The sequence below is a fragment of the Megachile rotundata genome, chromosome 11 (genome assembly GCF_050947335.1).
Source record: "Megachile rotundata isolate GNS110a chromosome 11, iyMegRotu1, whole genome shotgun sequence".
Lineage (NCBI taxonomy): Eukaryota > Metazoa > Arthropoda > Insecta > Hymenoptera > Megachilidae > Megachile > Megachile rotundata.
Window position 1 is genome coordinate 13,200,544 of NC_134993.1, and position 25,132 is coordinate 13,225,675.

General features: G+C 39.4%; 1 protein-coding gene across 1 annotated transcript in view; it reads left to right on the forward strand.

The window, feature by feature from the left end:
• The window catches only part of LOC100884089 (interleukin-1 receptor accessory protein-like 1-B), a 115,906-nt gene that overhangs the window by 78,062 nt on the left and 12,712 nt on the right, over positions 1-25,132 (forward strand). The window contains exons 4-5 of the mRNA XM_076536876.1: positions 21,402-21,535; positions 23,825-23,989. Coding sequence (XP_076392991.1) covers positions 21,402-21,535; positions 23,825-23,989 — 299 coding nt within the window. The remainder of the gene's footprint in view (positions 1-21,401; positions 21,536-23,824; positions 23,990-25,132) is intronic.

A 25,132-nucleotide genomic window follows, 5' to 3' on the forward strand; every position in this document is an offset into this window, starting at 1 on the left:
CATATATCGCGTTTACGGAAGCCACGGGGGAGCCGTGAAATACCTACCTGTTCTCGAAACGCTTGATAGGAGCTTAGCGAAATACCCCAAGTGATTATCGCCGGATACACAACGGGCTTCCGGTCATCTTCAAAGGACACGGAACGGAGAGAACAGGTAGAACGGCACGGTGACCAGGATAATTAATTTCGGTTCAATTATACGATACAGTATTCTGCCGTTGGCACTCAGAAGCTACATTGCAGTTTACTCTGTAATTATTTTGTTTTTATTAATCCGAGTTCCGATCGAATGTATGCCAGTTATGTCGTTAGCGTAGAATAAATGTCACACGCTCTGATAAAACAGTGTACTGATGTCAACCCATGAGTTGGACTCAATTGAGACTCTGATCGAGACGCGTCAGTGACGCACTCGTAATTTAGTCGTGACGCACCGAAGACGCGTTCGTAACGCATTCAGGCGCGACTTTGATTCGATTTCCAAGAAATTTTGTTAATAATAAATTGACTTCTTCCGCGAAAGACACAAAGTTACGCTAGCAAAGATTTGCTGTTCGATAAGAGTTTAGTAGTTTAGGTATTGATCATGGGATATCGAGATCTGGGTGTAGGTATTGATCTACAGGAATTTAGGAATCTACAAATCGAAGGATATGGACATCCAACGCTATAGACATGTAGAAATTTCGGAATCTAGGGATTTAGCTACCGGTGTCGTAACATCGATCCTCCGAAATCGCTCCTCCGTTTATATGGCCGGGACCAAGCGATGACCATCCACACGAGTTGTACCGTGAGTCGGCGAGTGCCAGGTGTTCGGACGGCTCCGATCGGAATAGAAAAATGCTCAGATTTTCGCCGGTATCGGCACGATCGAGCGAAAGAACAAGACAGTGAAACGTTTCGAGTAGCGAACGTCGGAACGCGACATGGGACTGTTCTACGGTGGCGTCCCTTAAACCTGGCTCCTACGCGCCAGGAACAGGGTTGTCTACGGTACATACCGTAGTCGCGGCAGGAATTGGCGCGAGGCTGAGCCAGGTTTGGAAGGACCCAATTGGTCGGAAGAGAAATGTCTAGACTCGCACGTATTTTCGGTATTGGCTCGAATTAGGCGAAAATGATGGACAAAGGATAGCACGAATTACTTGCTGTCATTATTCTTATTTGCCGAAATGTAAGTGGAAGGGAGAGACTTGTTGGGTCTCAACTCGTGGGTCGACATCGGTACATATACCAGTTGACACCTTATTATAGTAATATGGAATTGCTCGTCACAAAGTTGCACCACCAAGAGATGTAATAGAATCTAATGAAGACTGAAGGTTTGAAAATAGTTGCGTCTCTTTTACTTTGACCTCGCGCCAACTTGTCTGTTGACATTTGTATATACACCAGTTGTGAGACTCCCTGTATATATATAATATTTTATATGTATAATATTATAGCAATATTGAATTCTTCATCACAAGGTTTTTGTACCACTAAAAACTTTAATAGAATCTAAAATTTCTGACGGCGGTAACTGGAAGGGATAAGCTTCTTTCGGTACCAACTCATTAGTTGACATCAGTATATCCGATTAATGGATCGAATCCCCGTTATAGCGATAACGAACTCGTCCAATTCGATTGTTCCCAATTAATTACAACAGAGTACTCTCCGCTGAAACGAACGCGCATCTGTCGATTCGTCGATGAAGCGTGTTTCGTAAGCGGAAGCGAGCCGAGCAATAGAAATTAATCCTGTAAAGTATTGTTCTAGCACGGAGGTGGTTTGGTCGACGTATAATCGCTTGCAGACACCCCACGTTGTCCGTGGTTTCCGCGAATGCAAATGCTTTCGTTCGAGCACGTGTCTCGCGGGTAAATTTCGAAATTCTCCCGCAAACCTGTCCTCCAATTAGTAACCGCATCCGACGCTGCTAGGATAATGCCCAAAACCAGAATGTAACTAGACACTGCAATACCATTACGGTTCCAACTGTATCGATTTCGGAGGGTCTTTTCGGTAACCGTTTACTCACGGGACAGGATTACTATCTTCGATATCTTTTCCCAGTTCTGTTACCATCATTCCCGTTTCTGTGAATCGGTGCTCTTCATTTAGTTCAACTGTACAAATTTGTTAGATTTAATTAGAAACTCGTACTAGAAATTTTCATTCATCTTTGCATCTCCATCTGCTTAAATCCTCAAATTGTCACATCCACATCCTCAGGTCCCCAAAACCACATCCTCAGAACCACAGACCTCATATTCACCCGTTAACTAAATTCTGACATACACAAAAGTGGAATCACTAGGAGAAGCATAGCGCAAAGTCAAAATGGCCGGAGATGCATTACCTCTTCGACGTCGCAATGGAAATTTCAAGCCTTGGCGGTGTTTCTCGAGTGAACAGGTAACCTCGACGCAGAAGTCGTCAGGGTCGGCGAGTGCGATTGCGGGTCCACGTGATTAGCCTTTTTGCGGCAGCCCTTCCCTCCGCTGGGCATTATGGACGTAATAACGTCGGGACAAACTCGAAGTCCAGCTGGGGCGTGCAACAAGGAGCGTTCTTCCACGGAACGAGAAGGAGAGATCGGCGGGCAAGAAATTCCTTGGAATCCTCTTCGTCTCTCCTTTCGTTCTTCCAGCTCCGTCATTACGGTAATGATACCTTGCTCTCTTACCGAGCTAAGAATCGCCCCCTTTTTCGCGTGCCGATTCCGCGGTACCCTCGATCTCGAAACTTGACCATCTCGATTCTCACCGACTGCGATTCGTCTGACTCTGATCACAAAAATATTCCAATTAGACGGCGCTGGTGTTTTTCCACGCTTATCGCACGCTGATCGAGATCGCATGACTTAGAGGTCTTATTGTTAGTTCATTTTTAAGGATCTGGTTTTGTCGCTTTTTAACGTGGTGGTGAAGCTTATTTATTAGCTGTGTTGCAGCAAGGTACTCATTTGGGTACATAGTGTATCGGAGGGTATAGTCAGTCGTTACTTATTGTTAGTGTATTCGTAATCGGTTATTGCAGAGTGTATTCATTGTCAGTCGTTACATTGTGTACTCATAGTCAGTCGTTACTTAGTGTATTCATAATCACTGATGGCATAGTATATTCATAGTCATTCAGTGCATTGTGTATTTATAGTTAATCATTACACAGTGTATTCATAGTCATTCAGTGCATTGTGTATTTATAGTTAATCATTACACAGTGTATTCATAGTCATTCAGTGCATTGTGTATTTATAGTTAATCATTACACAGTGTATTCATAGTCATTCAGTGCATTGTGTATTTATAGTTAATCATTACACAGTGTATTCATAGTCATTCAGTGCATTGTGTATTTATAGTTAATCATTACACAGTGTATTCATAGTCATTCAGTGCATGGAGTATTTATAGTCAATGGTTGCATAGTGTATTCATAGTCAGTCACTACGTAGTGTATTTATAGTCAATGGTTACATAGAGTATTCATAGTCAGTCTTGTCTTTACATGGTACATTCATAGTCAGTCATTGCAGAGTGTGTTTATAGTCAGTCATTACATAGTGTATTGATAGTCAGTCTTTAAGTAGTGTATTTATAGTCAGTTTTGTCTTTACATGGTACATTCATAGTCAGTCATTGCAGAGTGTATTTATAGTCAGTCACTACATAGTGTATTTATAGTCAGTCACTACATAGTGTATTTATAGTCAGACTCTATATAGTGTATTTATAGTAAGACTCTACATAGTGTATTTATAGTCAGTCTCTACAAAGTATATTCATAGTCAGTCTCTACGAAGTGTATTTATAGTCAGTCACTACATACTGTATTTATAGTCAGACTCTACATAGTGTATTTATAGTCAGTCTCTACAAAGTATATTCTTAGTCAGTCTCTACGAACTGTATTTATAGTCAGACTCTACATAGTGTATTTATAGTCAGTCACTACATACTGTATTTATAGTCAGACTTTATATAGTGTATTTATAGTCAGACTCTACATAGTGTATTTATAGTCAGTCACTACATAGTGTATTCATAGTCAGTCTCTACGAAGTATATTCATAGTCAGTCTGTACGTAGTGTATTAATAGTCAGTCACTACATAGAGTATTTATAGTCAGTCTCTACATAGTGCATTCATAGTCAGTCTCTACGAAGTGTATTTATAGTCAGTCACTACATAGTGTATTCATAGTCAGTCTCTATATATTATATTCATAGTCAGTCATCACTGTCTATGTTCGCTACAAAAATACAAAATATACAAGTCTAACTATTCTTGCCAAAGCAGTATCGATCTCGTTTAATCCGAAGCCCAGAATATGAGCCCCAATGGACCACCCATAGGCATCCGACTCAACTATCTCGCCACGATGATCGAGAGTCTCGACGACAAAACGAAAGACAAAAGGAAAACCGGCCAATGGAGACCAAAGACCCGTGACCCTGCTCCTCTCCTTCTTTTTCTCTTCATTCTTCTCGCGACCCGGTTCTTCCTCTCTTCCGTCTCCGACTTGACCTCACGGCTTTTCTTTCGACCCTCTTATCGACACGGGTTAAACCTTGCATTTAATTGGACTGTGCAATCCTCTACAGTGTGCAAACTTGATTTAAGATGCCTTTTAGTCTTCTGCAAATTTCTGTATTCTGAAAGAACAAAGGTGGGCAAATTTGCTCTTGAGACAAACGAGGGACTCAATATGTTAGTCCTTACATATTTTTATCTAAAATATTTTTTGAATAATGGACCCCTAAAAATATGTTAATAAAAGCGTGAACTCGAACGAATATCACTTCGTGCGGAATGAGAAAAAGTGCATATGTAGAGAAAGGAGTAAAATAAACGGTGAAAATTTAGTAGGGGACCATTGTACGTGCCGGATGCACTTTGTGAAACGTAGAGAAATCGCGGCATAGACACTTAATCCTGGCTGACCCGTGCCTACGCACGCGAAACTGTCTCCTCCCTGGAAACTTAATCTGTCCTGATTCAGCCGGCTGGAATTTGACGAACGAGTCCCGTCTGCCTGGGACAACGGGATCTGTCATCACGGATTACGATGTGCCGTTTAATTATTTCGGCCCGTCCTTGCTCGTTTCATTTCGTTCTGACGGGAAATTACGTCACGCGTTTGTTCGAAAATCCTGATTGCAGGAAAGGAGTCATTTTATACTTGCATTAAATTATGCTTCGTAATTATGGGTCTGTGCTCCTAGGTCTGATTATCTCGAAACGATATACGCGATAGTTTAGACTCGTCTGTAAATTAAAGAGTTTGTAGTTAAAGAAATTAAGAAGGGCAAGTCTTAATATGAGGAAAAATGATGTACACGATATAAGTGAAAGTGCGAAACCTTCTGTAAATTGAATAGTAGGTAAAAGCAATTGAGAAGAGCGAAGAATTAGCGTCATAATTTAAGTAATAACGATGTACACGATATAAGTGAAACTGCAAATTCTTCTGTAAATTAAAAAGTAGGTACAACATATTAAGAAGAGCAAAGAATTAGTGTCATAATGTAAGTAAAAATGATGTACACGATATAAGTGAAACTGCAAATTCTTCTCTAAATTAAAGAGCAGCTAAAAGAAGTTAAGAAGAGCGAAAGATTAGTGTCATAATGTAAGTAAAAATAATGTACGCCATACAAGTGACAGTTCCGACCCACCCATAAATTAAGTCGTAACTAAAATTAAGAACCGCAAAAACTTAATATCTCAATCCAAGCAAAAAGACACACAATGTAAGTTCATCCCCGTAAGACAGTTCCATCTTGAATTTTAATACGACCTCGTCAGTTTCTTGCACGCATCCTTCAATGAAAAGATGCACGATTCACCCAGCACAATTTCCCCGAACGAGAAGGTTCTTGTTCACGCGATGAAATCCATGAACGTGTTTGTGGATAGGATCCTGTTCTATAGAGCGTTCCTTCCAACTTGCACGCGGCTGTGTGCGAGGCTCTTAATTAATCGCCGCGGAAGCGAGAGACGTTTCGCGCATTCGAGAAGGCACCGTAGAGTAGTTACTCGTGCGCGACGCGATCGCATAAATGGAAATTCCCAGGGAAATTTTGGTGTAACGGGTAGCTGTCGCTGAGAAGTCTCCGAGTTAGGATCGCGGTTGTGTACGGTGAACGTGGAGAGGAGCTCACCTTCCTTAGGGAAAATACCGATGTGCGGGGGAAATGGGATACAATACTCGTTTGAGGGCATTGATATACAAATTTTATGTGAGGGAGAAAGGTAGGTGCAAAAGGCAGGTGGAGTTTTTAGGGATTTGAGGGTACATAGTTAGTCAAGCTGAATGTAATTTAATATAAATGTTTGAGAGACGACTTGAAGTAAACCGCGGCGCATGCGCATAACGCCAAACGCAGACATTACTTCTTTCGATATGTTCACCCGTATTTAAAATTATTATTGAGATAGACAAATGTGTGTATACTAATTTATATTCTATCGCTCATTTATCGATTTTCAATTCTGAATTAAATACTGGTAGTTAGTCAAGCTTAATGTCAAGCGGAATGTAATTTAATATAAATGTTTGAGAGATGACTCGAAGTAAACCGCGGCGCATGCGCACAACGTCAAACATTACTTCTTTCGATATGTTCGCACTTATTTAAATTCTTTTCGAGACAAACAAACTTGTGTATGTTAATTTCTATTTTATCCTTCGTTTATTTATTTTTGGTATTCAGTTAAATACAGATAGCTAGTATTAATCCGTCAAGCTGTGCGTAATTTAATAAAAATAATATAATGTAGGTAATTTAAAGAAAACTACTGCGCATGCGCACTACATCAACCTCTGACCACATTACATCTTCCGATATGTTCGCCCACATTTAAATTCTTTTCGACACAAACAAACGTGTACATATTAATCTTTATATTCCATCGTTCGCTTATTGATTTTTAATTCTGAATTAAATACCAGTAGTCAGTCAAACTTACCGTCAAGCTGTATAATAAAAATGTTCGAGTAATTCGAAGCGAACCGCCGCACCACGAACATCCAATCCTCCTAAGACAAGACATTATGTTCCTATAAGACATTGTGTTATAAATCGCAGGTCAGCATTTTTTCATCGCGTAAAGAAATCGATTCCTAGGAACGATTTGACACCTTTGGTCGATTAACCGATGGCCCTGGTCGCGCCTATCCCCGTATCAATCGACAGGAATGAAGATTGATGGGCCGTTCGCGGCGATTCATAGAACGGAGCCCGTAGAAGCTCCGAGTATCTCGTCAATTGAAATAGTTTAAATCGACTTAACGGCGCGGAATTTATAGAGTGTTCCTAGAAACGTTACGCGATCGCGAAGCCGGCGATCTCGTAAGAGGTGACGGAAAATCGATGAATCTTTTTCCAACGCTTTTTGTCTTTTTCCCCGCTTAATTAACACAGAAACCGATAAACCTACGATTTAATTAAATGAAAGAAATCCTCACGAAAGACGTCGTTTATTTAACCGTGTTTATTTGATTTATCGCAGCTATGTATTTTTAACAGCGTCACCTGTTTTCCCAAGGAATCTCCGTTTTCCGAACGCTGCGCGCGTATCCTGAACGGAATCAATAATTCAACCGAGATACAGGTGCATCGGTGGCTCGCATTGTTTAACCGACGAAATTTACTCTGGCGAGTTTCGTTAAAGCTTCGGATTTCTTGGAACGCATCCAACGACTTCCGTTTCCTGCATTCGCTCGCTATTTGCATGGAACCGTGACATCGCGCTGGAAATTCGCGGGCGGAACGAGATATGTATTCGAAATCGTTCACCTGAATCGCCTTCTTTATTCTCGGTTAAACTGCAGTACTCAGGTTATGGGACTTGGGATCTTTAGGGAATTTGGGAAGGTGTAGGATATGGAAATTTGGTGGAGATTTTGGGATCTGGGGAGTTGGGGAGGTAATTACATTCCAAAATTCCTATAAACTCAAATTTCTACATGACCAAATTCCTACGTCCCAAAATTCCTATATTCCCAAATTTCTACACTCTAAAATCTCTAGATCTCAGAAACCCCTAGATCCCAAAAACCCCCAAATCCCAAAATTCCTAGATTTCCAAATCCCAAAATTTCAACATCCCTGGAATCCCAAATTCCCTAGATTCACAAATTCGTAGATCCCAAAATCTCTAAATTCCCAAATTTCTATCATCCCATATCCCTAGATTCCCATATCCGTAGATTCCCAAATCCGTAGATTCCCAGGGTCCCTAGATTCCCAAGATCCCTAGATTCCCAAGATCCCTAGATTCCCATATCCCTAGATTCCCATATCCCTAGATTCCCAAATCCGTAGATTCCCAGGGTCCCTAGATTCCCAAGATCCCTAGATTCCCAAGATCCCTAGATTCCCATATCCCTAGATTCCCATATCCCTAGATTCCCAAATCCGTAGATTCCCAGGGTCCCTAGATTCCCAAGATCCCTAGATTCTCAAGATCCCTAGATTCCCAAATCCCTAGATTCCCATATCCCTAGATTCCCATATCCTTAGATTCCCATATCCCTAGATTCCCATATCCCTAGATTCCCAAATCCGTAGATTCCCAAGATCCCTAGATATATACAGTCAGTGTAAAAAGTATTCGTACAGTAATTAATTTCAACAAAAATGTTGTGAAACGTCATTTATTAACAAAATTTGAACAAATAAAAAATACATACATATTCTTAGATGTCTATGTATTCTATGTAAGAATGTGTATGTATTTTTTATTTGTTCAAATTTTGTTAATAAATGACGTTTCACAACATTTTTGTTGAAATTAATTACTGTACGAATACTTTTTACACTGACTGTATATACAATTTACTGAATTTATTAATTATGAAACCAAAGTCCTTTGACCCACGTATTACAAGGTTCGTAATTCACTCGAAAGTGTACATAGATGGTAAAAATTCGCATCGAACATAATATCGCGGCTTCACCGTACTAATTTAATCACGTCGATGTAGGCGCGATTAATTCATCGAGCGAGTAATTTCGCCGGAGCTCGTATCCTTCCCTGTTGCTAGGATCAATCTGGGAACGCTGTTCGGTCTCTTGTCCACGTTTCGTCCTCGAGACTGCGACAAGCTGACTGGCTTGTTTAGCAAACAACAATATTTGTCCGTCCAGCGGGAATTTATTAAATGGCGGAGCAGTTTACAACATTCCGAATCGCACTGTCCTCGAAGTCTGTACATAGATTCGCGAGTTGCAGTATTTTTTTAGATAGTCAAACGAAGTTTCTGCACGAAGTTCTCTGGGATTATGGAAGATTATTCGAAATGACAAACTTTGGAATTTGGGAATTTTTAAATGGGGATAATCTTAGATTCTTGAATTTCTACGTTTACAAATTATCATGTTCACAAATCCCTAGATTTCGAAATTCCTATCTTCGCAAATACCTATACCCCCAAATTTCTACGTCCCCAAATCCCTACGCCCCCCAATTCCCATGTCTCCTAATTTCTACATCCTCAAATTCCTACGCCCCCAAATTACTATCTCTCTAAATTTCTAAGCTTTAAAATTGTTACGTCCCCAAATTGAAAAATTTCGAAACTCCGATGTTCCCAAATCCCTATACCCCCAAATTTCTACGTCCCCAAATCCCTACACCCCCAAATTCCCATGTCTCCTAATTTCTACATCCTCCAATTCCTACGCCCCCAAATTACTATCTCTCCAAATTTCTAAGCTTTAAAATTGTTACGTCCCCAAATTAAAAAATTTCGAAACTCCGATGTTCCCAAATCCCTATACCCCCAAATTTCTACGTCCCCAAATCCCTACGTCCCCAAATCCCTACGCCCCCAAATCCCTACATGCCCAAATCCCTACGCCCCCAAATTCCCATGTCTCCTAATTTCCGCATCCCCAAATTCCTACGCCCCCAAATTACTATCTCCCTAAACTCTCTCTCTAGATCTCTAATTTCTACCAAACCCCCATATTCCTATAATTCCATAGCGACAGAGACAATTCCATAACGCCAGAGACAATCAAGACGTAGCAAATTACCATAAAAATGACTGCATCGTCGCAATTTCGCGACGCATAAAAGTAAATGGTCGATCGAAAAAAGCTACTGATCGTTAACGAAACGATCCCTCGACGGTCCCCGATTGTTTCGAATTTGACCGCGCAACTTTTTAATTAAAAGTTACGGAATTGAATGGCGTCTAGACTGGCGGGTATCGATTCGAACGTGGGAAAATTTGGCGGATTTAAAATTCGCGTTAACTTTTTGATAACGAACGCGGAGTTGAATCGATTGCAGCCAGTTTCGCGGTTCGCGAACCAACGAACGATCCAAACACGATTTCGCTTGCTCAAATTACTCGTTTCCAGCTGCAATTAAAACACCTAACTGCAAACGAAATATTCGCACGAGCGACGAGCACCACTTCACGGGAATCGTTTCGCGTTCGACCGATCCTGTGTAATAGTCGATGGAAAATAAACTGGAACGGGTACTTTAAAGACGCACAGTGGACCAATTAACGAGTCGGTGACAAAGTCGTACTTAGAGTTTCCGTGTCGACTGTCGTGTTAGAAGATTTCACTGTTATGTAGAAGATTTATTCTGCGAAAGACACGAAGTTACGCTAGCAAAGATTTGCTGTTCGATAAGAGTTTAGTAGTTTAGGTATTGATCATGATATCGAGATCTGGGTATAGGTATTGATCCACAGGAATTTAGAGATCTACAAATCTAAGAGTATGGACATCTAACGCTATAGACATGTAGAAATTTCGGAATCTAGGGATTTAGCTACCGGTGTCGTAACATCGATCCTCCGAAATCGCTCCTCCGTTTATATGGCCAGGACCCAAGCGACGACCATCCACACGAGTTGTACCGTGAGTCGGCGAGTGCCAGGTGTTCGGACGACTCCGATCGGAATAGAAAAATGCTCAGATTTTCGCCGGTATCGGCACGATCGAGCGAAAGAACAAGACAGTGAAACGTTTCGAGTAGCGAACGTCGGAACGCGACATGGGACTGTTCTACGGTGGCGTCCCTTAAACCTGGCTCCTACGCGCCAGGAACAGGGTTGTCTACGGTACATACCGTAGTCGCGGCAGGAATTGGCGCGAGGCTGAGCCAGGTTTGGAAGGACCCAATTGGTCGGAAGAGAAATGTCTAGACTCGCACGTATTTTCGGTATTGGCTCGAATTGGGCGAAAATGACGGGCAAACGATGGCGCGAATTACTTGTTGTCATTATTCTTATTTGCCGAAATGTAAGTGGAAGGGATAGGCTTGTTGGGTCTCGACTCGTGGGTCGACATCGGTACATATACCAGTTGACACCTTATTATAGTAATATGGAATTGTTCGTCACAAAGTTGCACCTCCAAAAGATGTGATAGAATCTAATGAAACTAAAGGTTTGAATATAGTTGGGTTTCTTTTACTTTGATCAACTCGTGGATCAACATCTGTAGATTTCTCTACGCGTGCATTATTTATATGAAAACCTACTTCGTTGTCCTTGTTTTCCTGTTGATTTCACGCTCCATTTATCCAATGCTCCATTAACACAGCGTGCTATTAAAATCCTTTGTGTACCTAATTCGTGTATTTTAATTGAAACATATCAGTATCGAAACACGCATTTAAATAAAATTGAACTCGGATTTAGATTGAACGGACTCGTTCGAAGAATTTTAATTAAACGCACGGTTTTATGGAATTTAAATTGTATGTACAAATTTGAAGAATTCGAATCAAATCGATGGATCACATGCGTTCGCTTTGAAGAATTTTAATCAAACATATAAACGCAATATGTTTCTATCAAACGTATCGATTCAGGCAGTTCTAATTAAATTTAGAAATTTTCTACAGTGTAAAATAAATTCTTTCGTGTGTATTATTATTACATTTCTGAATTTTTCATTGTTTAGTGACTATTACAGTAAATTCTACGACTTGTTGTAAAAAACGTATATGACTCTGAAGTAACATTGCATTCAGATTGCATTCGTGACGCACCCTTGGTGCACTCATGACGCACACGTAATGTATTAGTGACGCACCCTTGACGCACCAGGGATCCACTCATGACGCATCCTCGACGCACTAGGGATCCAGTCATGACGCACTCTTGACGCACTAGGGATCCAATCATGACGCACTCTTGACGCACCAAGGATCCACTCTTGACGCACTCTTGACGCATCAGGAATCCACTCATGACGCACTCTTGACGCACCAAGGATCCACTCTTGACGCACCCTTGACGCACCAGGGATCCACCCGTGACGTACCCTTGACGCACCAGGGATTCACCCGTGACGCACCCTTGACGCACCAGGGATCCACCCGTGACGCACCCGTGACGCACCTTTGACGCACCAGGGATCCACTCGTGACGCATCCTTGATGCACCAGTGACACAGTCGTGACGCACTCTTGACGCATCAGGGATCCACTCATGACGCATCCTTGACGCACCAGGGATCCACTCATGACGCATCCTCGACGCACTAGGGATCCACTCGTGACGCACTCTTAACGCACCAGGGATCCACTCATGACGCATCCTTGACGCACCAGGGATCCACTCGTGACGCATCCTTGACGCACTCATGACGTACACTTAATGCACCATTGATGCACTCATGACGCACCCTTGACGCAATAAGATTGCGCGTTGCTATTATTTCAAATATTCGAACTCGTAAGATTCGTATATATTTTACTGTATCGTAGTGGAGATTAAGGTAGGTTATTTCTCCAGCAGAGGTTCTCAAATAACAGCTGAAAACGCAGAGCAACTCGGCCGACCGTTTTAGATCCACGAACGAGCAACGCGAATTTGCATTCGAACGCAATCAACGTTAATAGATCCGCGTGAATAGAGCGGAGCCGGTAGGCTGAGCGTAATTCGTCTCTATTAGTCGGCGAGTAACTAGTCGCTTAGGATGAACGAGACCGAATCGCCATCAATTCGACGGAATCTGTTCGTTGCACCTGCCAATTCGGTCCGGTGATCGATGTCGCTTCTCAGGTCCGGCACACAGAATTTCCACGAAAATCGACTCGTGGCAGCGTTCGAGGAACGCCGCAGTATATTCGCTGCCAGCGTACAGTAAATCTGATTTAACTAGGATAGAAATGATAGTCGAGTGGAACTGTGTCGTTGCTTTCTATGCAACTGGGTGTTCGAGGATTTTCGAGTTCGATCTGAGGTTTATGGTGAGTTAATTCGATGAAGTGGATATTTTGGAATTTTGGGGACTTTGGAGACTGGGGATTTTTAGGATTTTTAGGGATTTTGGGGATTTTAGAGGTTTTGAGATTATGGATGATGCAACTTATAGTTGGACCTAAATTTCGAGTTGAAGAGTATTCAAAATTTGAGTAAGGTCACATTTGAGCTGTGAGTTCATCACGAGAGAAACTCGTTAAAGGACTTCGCACATCCAAAGTTTCTAGTCTAAAATAAGAAATGTGTACCTCGTTGAATTTAACATTTGAAGGTCTAGTAACCACCTTAACCGTGAATCGGTAAAAATAAACGAGAAGAAAACGCGGAACATTAGAGAATATACTCAGGTCGTAATAAATGGGTTAAAAGGAGTTTCGATCGAAATTCCATCGCTTGTAGTCCCCAACCCTCGTTTGCGCCGTGAGCAAACCCTCCGTTCCAATTCCAGCGACGTAAGTTGCCAGGGAAAGTTCATTGAATAGAGTTTTAGCTGCAGCGAGTCAGCCGGAGCTTTTGTTCGACGTCGTTCCATTGTTCGCGGGCATACGCCGTGTAATACCCTCGGATATCGATAATCTTAGCGAGCATTGCTCTCCTTCGTTTAATTGCGATCGAACGGGACACGAAAGGAGGCTCGGATGGCGAAAGTTTGCCGTCGGAACGATGAAAATTTCCTAGCGAAAAATAAACGTCCGAAGATTGAAAACGAACAATGGAAGAAAGCTGGATGGAGCCAGTAATTGAAAAATGGAAACAGAAACGGCGTTGGTAACGAGACATTCTCCCGTTTCGCGAAATCTGAGACGTTTCGCGGAGACCTCGCTTTTTAGCAAATGGCGGACGGTGAACCAACATTTATACGGATTGGCAAGTTTAATATTTAACAGGTTGAGAATTTCGCAATACCTTTAGAATCTTAAAAAATTACAAAATTTTGTTTCTATAAAATGTTAGTGTAACATCTTAAAAATATTGTCTGAAAATTTTCAAGCGAAATACGAAGCCCTTTTGAAGTTATGGCGATTAGCGCCGCGGGTGTACACGCGTTCAGTGCGGAGGACTGAAACTTTAAACGCGTTTTTCTCAAAACTACGTTCTTAAAATTGCCGTGGCTGATTACTCAAAAACTAGTTTATCGATCGCGCTCAAATTTTCTCCACATATCCACGACAATACTATCTAACATATGAACCTAAATGTATGAAATAAATTGAACATTAAAGTCCTTTTTATTGCGAAACATTGCAAAAATTTTCAATAAAATTCAAAGTTTTTCTTTAAACGCCATTTCTTCAATTTTACATATTTTGCACGTTTCTGAGGTTCATCTAACTGTGAATGTTAGTTTTCGAAACGTTGTCTGCAAACTTGCTGAAACCAATATATCTTCCGCTGGAACCCACGGCGATTCGCGAGACGCGCCAAAACACTTCCAGAAAGGATTGTCATAATTCCGGCATTTTGAAATAGTTTGCAAAACAGAAAATATTCTGTAACAGGCAATAGTTATAATAAATTATAGCTGAAATTTCGAAAATGCGAAACAAAGGTGTCCTACACAAAAAAATTCACAAATATCTGCTTATTTTCATGTAGCAAAAGGTACTTCTCCCCTTAACCAATAAATAATTAAATAAACAAGAAATTATTTATTAGAAACGCCATATGATCCATGAGAAATTAGCTAAAAAGACTTCTAATAAAATGCCCCCCTTAAAGATGTAGTAAAGATACAGTAAAAATGAAATGTGTTGAAAGTACACAGTGTTTGAACGAGGCGATGAAATAGGATCGAGATCCGCGGAACGCAACGATAGCCCCGCGACAAACCGATTAATTAACATTTGACCATTTCGCTAATTCGATTCCACGATCAATAGGAGCGAGCGCGCGAAATGGGCAGCGTGCAATTTACTCGATTAAATTAGCGCGTTATCGGTCGTTTCCATCGATTCCGGCACGCGGTTGCGTTTCGGACGAATCCGAATGTTTCGCGTTGTCATCCGCTCTAGCTACTATTAAACAAACTTAATGATTTTCACTGATATTCTTTGCTCGTTTCTTTCTTCCTAGTCTTTCAATTGCGTACAATTGCTGAAGCTTGTTTAAAAATTGAACTTGCTAATTTTTCTTTGAATACTTCCCCAATTTTTCAACCCCTTTTTCACAGTAAAGTCTCGTCGTAATTTATTATTCACTTGCCCGAAGAAATTAACGAGTCAGCTAATAATATACTTCGACACGGATTAAAATTGTATCTGATAATCGAAAATCGATGAGAGTTTGTTCTTATCGAGATGTATAAATACTAGTCGGGAGAGGAGATCGTTCACATGGCGGAAATTCGCTGACTAGAAGTTCCCTGGCGCAGTGGAGGGCGAACGAAATGGTTCTGGCCGGACGGGAAAGAAGGATCGGCCATCTGTCTTCGATGCTCGAAGAGCACGTAGAGCGTGATGAAACCGTAGAGCTACCAGGGGGATCTAAAGTTTCGGAAAATAATCAAACTCCGAGAGTAACGATTCTCATTTCGGGAAATTGATCGGGGGAATTTTTCAAGGCGAGCTTTGTAGATAAACCGCAGCGTGGGATGCGGAAAATAATATGCAAGTTTTTTGTTGAAAATCAAAGATTAACAGGAAACTTAAATATAAAAAATTAACAGGGGACTTAAATATCAAAAATTAAGAAGAAACTTAAATATAAAAAATTAAGAAGAAACTTAAATATAAAAAATTAAGAAGAAACTTAAATATCAAAAATTAACAGGGAACTTAAATATCAAAAATTAAGAAGAAACTTAAATATAAAAAATTAAGAAGAAACTTAAATATCAAAAATTAAGAAGAAACTTAAATATAAAAAATTAAGAAAAAACTTAAATATCAAAAATTAACAGGAAAGTTAAATATCAAAAATTAACAAGAAATTGTATTTTCTTTAAAATCATAAAGAGTGCTGAATATGAAATTAACACAGACAAGTTTAACTTGATATCTTACATCACATGTGACGCACCCTTGACGCACTCATGATATAAACATAATATACCAGTAATGTACTCATGACACACCCTTGACGCACCTTTGACGCACACGTAATGCACCATTAATGTACACATGACGCACTCTTGACGCACTCACGACGCACCCTTGACGCACTCAAGTTGCAATTTTTTTGCCAATTTTTTTCTAATATAAAGAATTCATTTGAACTTTCTTTTAATACCGTAGCTGAGATTAACTCCGTGTCATCTCCACATGTGACGCACCGGTGCGTCACGCTGACAAGTCCCACTTATTTTTAATACACCGAAATTTTCAATACCTCAAGTTTGCTCGATTATAATCCGCACAGTCGCATAATATCGAATCGACGTTTCAACATTCTTTGTCCGATGCAGTGATTAGTTCGGCAGCCGAGAAATCGGTGCACGGTAAAAATCAGAAGTTACCGAACAGTAAGAATTAATAAGAAGTAACGCGTTGAGTAGAAGATCGAATAATTAATAAGAATATCCTAGAACCTCCTAATAAATCGAAAGAAGCTGGGAAGAAAGGAGTACACGCATCTCGGGATGCCTACAGAAACACTGGGGCATAAGCCGGCTTGAAAAACCTGCTCTACACAATTTCGAAGCGATAAATCGAATAATCTGTCGAAAGATCGCGAAGTAATAGTTAATAATTTGAAAGAGAAGGTCATTTCGGAAATTTCCTGCGCCGCGTTTTACATCCGCCACACGCATTTGTACCTTGACGGAGCACCCTGCGCACGAGTCGCACTCACCTCGTCAATTTTACTCGAATTTTTCATGCAATTTGGAGATCTAGCCCTATAATTTGCATGGTCAACCGGATTGATATAACAGTTCAAACTTTCTCAGTCTGTTTTGAAGCCCAACAACTTGCTCAGTAACGATTCCAACAAATTGGAACTGTTGGTTTATCGAAAAAGCCTTAAACTTAGATTTCGAAGGCTGCACAAAGCGTACTTGGAAGTATCTGCCGGCAGAAACTTGTTAAAATATTCTCCGTTTACCTTGCGAGATCGAGAAGAACCGGGGAGATATCCGTGAAACGTTCTTTGAAATATCGTCGGAAGGAAAGTAAGAGGAGGGTAAAAGGGAAACAGGAAGCAGGTGGACGACTAAAGGGAGCCAGAAGAAAAGGTGGGTCAGCAAAAAAGGTTAAAAACGATATTCGATGAAGCCTGTGATCGTCGAATGCGACGCAATTACCGAAGGTGACCCACTTTCACGTTTTAATCGTAATCCGGTAAACTCGGAAAATGAACACCGGTGAAGTTTTTTCTTTTTTCCAATTTTTCGATGAACCACGGTTTTAATTCTTCTGAAATGATCAAAAACGGCGTTACATTATTTTCCACTAACCCACAAAATTAAGGAGTGCAACGAGTTTCAATGTAAAAAAAAAAAATGATGTGCACGATACAAGTGAAATGTATACGATGTACTTGATAGTTCAGACTCGTTCGTAAATTAGAGAGTAGATAAAAGAAATTGAGAAATACAAAGGATTAATGTTTTAATAGAAGCAAAAATGATGTACACGATATAAGTGACAGCTCAGACCCCTCCATAAATTAAAGAGCAGGTAAAATTAAGGGCCACAAAGAATAAATATCTCAACACAAATAAAAATGATGTACACAATCCAAATGAAATGATGTACACTCTATAAGTGACAGTTCAGACCCCTCCATAAATTAAAGAGTCATTACAGTTTCTACGTCTCGATTTTCTTTCTGAAAACCCTGAATAAACCTCCAACCACAAATTTATATTTCAAATTCAAATTTAAACTTCACATTGTATAAAAAAATCCAACCTAATTCTACAATCATGTTCATCAAATATGTTCTTATTTTACCTTGGAGAGAGGAGTTTGACGTCGGTGAAAAAATTCGGGACCAAAAGCAGCAAAAACGAGGTCCGCCTAGAACATTCGAAGTTTCGAACTTGTAATGAAAATTAAACGAGGTCGTCGGTGCAATTTCGTGGAGCGAAATTTCTCTAATGCCCGACGAAGGGAAAGAGGAAGGATATCACCCTCGAGTTCGGTGACAATGAAAAACAGTTGGAGCGCGACCGGTTAAATTTCCCGCGTAATCCGTTTAATTCTCTGCGACTTGGCGAATTAATCGGCGCGTTGGAAACGGAATTAATATTAATGGTCCCGTAATAATGGGTCCGTAACTTGATTCCGAGTTGACCCGCTCGAATAACGCTGTTCTGTAGGGAGAAAGGAGATACGACGTCGACGGGTACAGTCGAGAGCAACAGTTTAGGGCAAAAGGAGGTATGGAGAGATGGGGATTTGAGGGATATGGAAGTTTTTGAGGTGGAGATTTTTGGAATTAAAATTTGTTGGGGAGGAGTTTGTTGAGATGGAGATTTTGAAGGTGTGGAATTTATTTAGGGCTCTGGAGATATCGAGAGATAGATATTTGAGGGATATGGAATTTTTTGAGGTGGAAATTTTTGGAATTAAAATTTGTTGGGGAGGAGTTTGTTGAGATGGAAATTTTGAAGGCGTGGAATTTATTTAGGGCTCTGGAGATATCGAGAGATAGATATTTGAAGGATATGGAATTTTTTGAGATGGAGATTTTAAGAATTAAAATATTTTGAGGTGAAGTTTGTTGAGATGGAAATTTGAAGGGTGTGGAATTTGTTGAGATTGAGATTTGAAGGATATGGAATTTTTTGAGATGGAGATTTTAAGAATTAAAATATTTTGAGGTGAAGTTTGTTGAGATGGAAATTTGAAGGGTGTGGAATTTGTTGAGATTGAGATTTGAAGGATATGGAATTTTTTGAGATGGAGATTTTAAGAATTAAAATATTTTGAGGTGAAGTTTGTTGAGATGGAAATTTGAAGGATGTGGAATTTGTTGAGATTGAGATTTGAAGGGTGTGGAATTTGTTGAGATGGAGATTTTAGTCCATTTAGAATTTGTCAAGGTTGAGATTTGTGGTCTTCACAGTTTGTTAAGGTTAAGGAGATTTTGGGGCTTCGAAATTAGTCTAGCTTGAAATTTTGGGGATTCGGTGTTTGTCAAGGTTAAGATTAGTGGTCGTCAGAGTTTGTTAAGCTTGAGAATTTAAGTCTGAGAAATTGGTCTAGCTTGAAATTTTGGGGATTTAGAGGTTGTCAAACTTGAGATTTCAGATCTTCATAGTTTGTCAAGGTTGAGATTTCAGGTCTTCAGAATTTTGTCAAAGTTGAGATTTCAAATCTTCAGAATTTTGTCAAAGTTGAGATTTCAAATCTTCAGAATTTTGTCAAAGATGAGATTTCAGATCTTCAGAATTTGACTAATTTGAGATTTCAAGTCTTCCTAATTTGTCAAGGTTGATATTTCAGGACTTCAGAATTTAATAAACTTGAAATTTCAGGTCTTTATAATTTGTCAAGGTTGAAATCTCAGCTCTTCAGAATTTGTGAAGGTTGAAATCTCAGCTCTTCAGAATTAATCAAGGTTGAAATTTCAGCTCTTCAGAATTTATCAAGGTTGAAATCTTAGGTCCTCAGAATTTATCAAGGTTGAAATCTTAGGTCCTCAGAATTTATCAAGGTTGAAATCTCAGCTCTTCAGAATTTGTCAAGGTTGAAATCTCAGGACTTCAGAATTTGTCAAGGTTGAAATCTCAGCTCTTCAGAATTTATCAAGGTTGAAATCTCAGCTCTTCAGAATTTCTCACGATTGAAATCTCAGCTCCTCAGAATTTGTCAAGGTTGAAATCTCAGCTCCTCAGAATTTGTCAAAGTTGAAATCTCAGCTCCTCAGAATTTACCAAATTTGAAATTTCAAGTCTTCTAAAACTTATCAAGTTGAAGATTTCAAAAGGATGTGAAGGATCCAAAGGATATAGTGATCTAGTTATTAATAAGTTAGCCATTTGAGAATGCAGAGACTTGGTCATCTATAAACTTAGAAACTCTATTATTCATAAAAATTTAGAAATATTTAGAGGCATTTGAATTTGCTAACCTATAGATACATATATTCATTCAATCCTCAGAAACACTTCAGCCTAAAAATTTGGAGAACCAAGGACTTGACATGCTACCAAGAGATCTTGAAGACTAAGAGTATATCTAACTCCACTCAGATCAGAAATTACTATAATTATAGTTTAAAAATATGATATAATACATATTCATAGATTTATGTACCGATGTCAAGTACAACATCAATGAGTCCTCTAAAATCGCTCCTCCACTTACACTACCGTCCATAAGTATCCGGACACTTGGTTTCGTTACATAAAACATAGTTGAACTTTGCACGAAAGGTATTTAGGGTTATCATATCATTTGTAATAATTATTATTATCTTTTTCGAGGCGTCATAACGTAATAGAATTAATTTTTAAGTACAAATTATACAATGAAAGTGTGAAAGTAAAATTCATGTCCAGAAGTACAAAGTCCAAATTTGTGAATCTAATGAAACGCTTTCGATTCTAAACAAAATTTTCATTTCTACCGCGTTTCATTTCTATGGTGCAGAACGTATTCAGAGGGTTCTTCGATACGTTTCAAGTGTTTGTAAACTGTTGGTAGATGTTTAGGTTCCCTCAATGGAGATGCGAATGGAGGTAACGCTACGCACTCGACAGTTTCGGTTTAGTTCGTCTGTAGCTTCCTTTCCATCGAGATATTTTGTTCCAAACGAGAATTATCAATCGAAAAACGTTCCAGTATTCTAACCTTCGCAGAAAAAAAATCGATTTTAGTTACTGTTGCAGATACTTGAATAACTTTCATGCAACGCGAATGCATATTTCGCTCGTATCCGGATACTTATGGACGGTAGTGTATATGGCCATAAGGACCACTTATACATGTGGACCTAAGCTTCTACTTCGGGTCTCACTCTCCAATTCTTAGGTTGCCATCTACACTCTAACAGTTAAAGTCTAACCACACAAATTCATCCAAAAGTATATCTAAAAATTTATGAACCCAAAATTTACTCATAACAAATAACCCAATTTAAAAAAAGAATACGAAAAGTAAATTTAAAATTTGAACACAAATAACCTTATAATTGAATACATAGTGAATGTAAAGGTGCTAACAGCACCTATAAACTCTGAAGCGTTAAAAAGAACTTAACGATCGTTTTTTCAGGGAAAACAATCAGATCATCGGTTCTTACCTGGAAATCGAAGACATAACCCTGGAGGATTACGGGGAGTACAAGTGCGAAGTAAGCAACGGCGTGGACGAGGAGATCACGTTGGCCGCTCACGTTTATCGACAAGGTAATTCTCGTAGCTCCGCAGAGAGGTGGAGAGGGAAGAAACGCGTGTTCCGCGGGAAAAAGAATCGCGAATGTATCCCCCGTGGCTAATTAACGAGCCGATGTGCTTTTAAACGACCCGCTCTACCGATTTCAATCGGATTCGATTTAATTCTCCGCTCGTTACCGTGGCCCAATTAATTCCGACCAATTAACCGAAATTCATACGCTCGTCGTGATTCCACTCGTTTCGACTATCGTTACAGGGAAAAACTTTCTACGTTTTCTTTGTTTCGTTTATCTGGAAAGTCGTTTGTCTTTCGGTGAAGACATTCTTTTTCTAGTCTCTCTTTTCTAAATCTTTGAGCAAAGATTTATATTGCATTTTTAATAAAAACTTGTGTTTTATTGTGCGGTCTTCGTCGGGAAGAGATAATTTTAAAATGAGAATGAATATGAAATAGAATAATTTTTTTAAATTATCAATTTTAAAGGGTTTTCGTCATATTCTTTTTTAATTAAAAACCTTTAAAATTGATAATTTTTAAAAATTATTCTAATGACCTAACCTAACCCTTTATGCCTCTTATTGAAAACGCAAGAAAAGAATTTGTTTAAATTTTGCAATATTTTATAATAAATTGACGGGACTAAAAAAAATATTTTAAAATAGCCCAATTCTTGGGGAATAAAACAGAAAAAAATTTGGGTAAATCGGTTAAGTAGTTTCTGAGAAAAAAATTCGTAAATGAAGCCTATTTTTGCAAAAGTGGGAAAAAATTGCAGATTTTGAAGGTTTGTTATTTCTTAATGTATATCTATGTTTTTTTGCTTGGATATACAAAGTATTTATACTATGAAACTATAGTAAATTGCTAAATTCTCAAAATTCTTCCTGTTGAAATTTTCAAACTTCTAGATTCTCAAATTCTACCCCTATATTCCTAAATCCCTAAATTCTTAAATTGCCAAATTCTCAAAATTCCTGTATTGCTAATCTGAAAATCTTTAAATTGCCAAATTCCAAAAATCCCATCTGATTAAGTCTCTAAATCACCAAATCCTACTCCTACATCAGTAAATCCCTAAAACTGAATTGTCAAATTCCCAAAATCAAACTTGTTCAAATCCCCAAATCCTAGCCTTATATTCCTAAATCCCTAAATTCCTAAACTGCCGAATTCCTAAAAATCCACTTGTTTGAATCCCTAAATTCCTAAATTCCCTACTCCTACATCCCTAAATTTCTAAATTGGTAAATTACCAAAATTCCACTTGTCCAAATTCCCAAACTTCCAAATCCCTACTCCTACATCCCTAAATTTCTAAATTGGCAAATTACCAAAATTCCACTTGTCCAAATTCCCAAACTCCCAAATCCCTACTTCTACATCCCTAAATTTCTAAATTGGCAAATTACCAAAATTCCACTTGTCCAAATTCCCAAACTTCCAAATCCCTACTCCTATATCCCTGAATTTCTAAATTGGCAAATTACTAAAATTCCACTTGTCCAAATTCCCAAATTCCTAAATTCCATACTCCTACATCCCTACATCCCTAAATCCCTAAATCCCTAAATTACCAAATTCCCAAAATTCCACTTGTCCAAATTCCCAAACTCCCAAATCCCTACTCCTACATCCCTAAATCCCTAAATTACCAAATTCCCAAAATTCCACCTGTCCAAATCCCCAAACTTCCAAATCCCTACTCCTACATCCCTAAATCCCTAAATTACCAAATTCCCAAAATTCCACTTGTCCAAATTTCCAAACTCCCAAATCCCTACTTCTACATCCCTAAATCCCTAAATTACCAAATTCCCAAAATTCCACCTGTCCAAATCCCCAAACTCCCAAATCCCTACTCCTACATCCCTAAATCCCTAAATTACCAAATTCCCAAAATTCCACCTACCCAAACCCCCAAACCCCTAAATCCCACCTATCCAAATCCCCAAATTCTACCTCCACATCCCCAAATCCCAGCCCTACCAAATCCCCAAAATCCTACTTCTCCAAACCTGCAAACTCCTACAAATCCTCAAGTCCCCAACTCCTACCAGTCCCCAAATCCTATTCCCAAACTTCCCAGTCCCAAAATAGCAAATACACAACCCCAAAATATTCAAATTCCCATTTTCCTGTTAATCGTAGACCATAAGGTTTCTCCTGACTCCCCGAAGCATAATTCGACCATTTCACAGACTCTCCGGAGGCCCCAATCTGCCCAGCGTAATATTTGCTCAAGTCGGGCGCTGAGCGATGCGGAGAGTAAGGAAAAATAAGGAGAATATTTGTTTTTGCAGAGCCACAGTTCGCGTTAGGACTTCAGAATGGATCTTGGAGGAAATCGTTCCTGGTCGGCGTACTGGTGCTGGTTCTGCTGATCTCAGCCGGTGCCATTTACGCTCGGTGCTGGCTGCCGTTGGTTCTGCTTTGTCGTGACAAATTCGCCCCTCTCGAGGAGAATGGTAATTATCGCAAAACTCGACCTCGTCTTTTTCTGTCTCACCTTCTAATCTTCTCATAAAACCATTAAGGGGGGCATACCTTTAGACAGATTAAAATAAGCAGCTATTTGTGAATTTTTTTGTGTAGGACACCTTTGTTTTGCATTTTCGAAATTTCAGGTATAATTTATTATAACTATTGCGTATTACAGAATATTTTCTGTTTTGCAAAATATTTCAAAATGCCGGAATTATGAGAATCCTTTCTGGAAGTGTTTTGGCGCATCTCGTGAATCGTGGGTTCCAGCGGAAGATATATTGGTTTCAGCAAGTTTGCAGACAACGTTTCGAAAACTAACATTCACAGTTAGATGAACCTCAGAAACGTGCAAAATATGTAAAATTGAAGAAATGGCGTTTAAAGAAAAACTTTGAATTTTATTGAAAATTTTTGCAATGTTTCGCAATAAAAGGACTTTAATGTTCAATTTATTTCATACATTTAGGTTCGTATGTTAGATAGTATTGTCATGGATATGTGGAGAAAATTTGAGCGCGATCGATAAACTAGTTTTTGAGTTATCAGCCACGGCAATTTTAAGAACGTAGTTTTGAGAAAAACGCGTTTAAAGTTTCAGTCCTCCGTACTGAACGCGTGTACACCCGCGGCGCTAATCGCCATAACTTCAAAAGGGCTTCGTATTTCGCTTGAAAATTTTCAGACAATATTTTTAAGAAGTTACACTAACATTTTATAGAAACAAAAATTTTGTAATTTTTTAATATTCTAAAGGTATTGCCCCCCTTAAAAACTGTCAGATTAGTATCACACTCCTCTTCTCCAGTTCTTTTTTTCGTCGGTCCTTGAAAACTCTGGAGTCCGGAAACTCTCGAGCTGTTTGTTCCGATCAAGCTTTTAAGAGGTGGAATCACCGCCCGAAATTAACATATCGAATTCGCATTCCACAAGAATTCGATAGCAAAAACTCCTCGAATCGCAGTAATATCACGAACCTTTCAGAGGAACGAGCGCTCGATCGATGCCAGTTTACTTAATCTTCGTTTAATCCGCGATGAAACAGTCCCACGGGCCGTGTTAACGAGTTTCTCCTTTCTTTCCGTCGACGAGTTTAATCTCCTCAGAGTAATTAGAAATCCACGGTG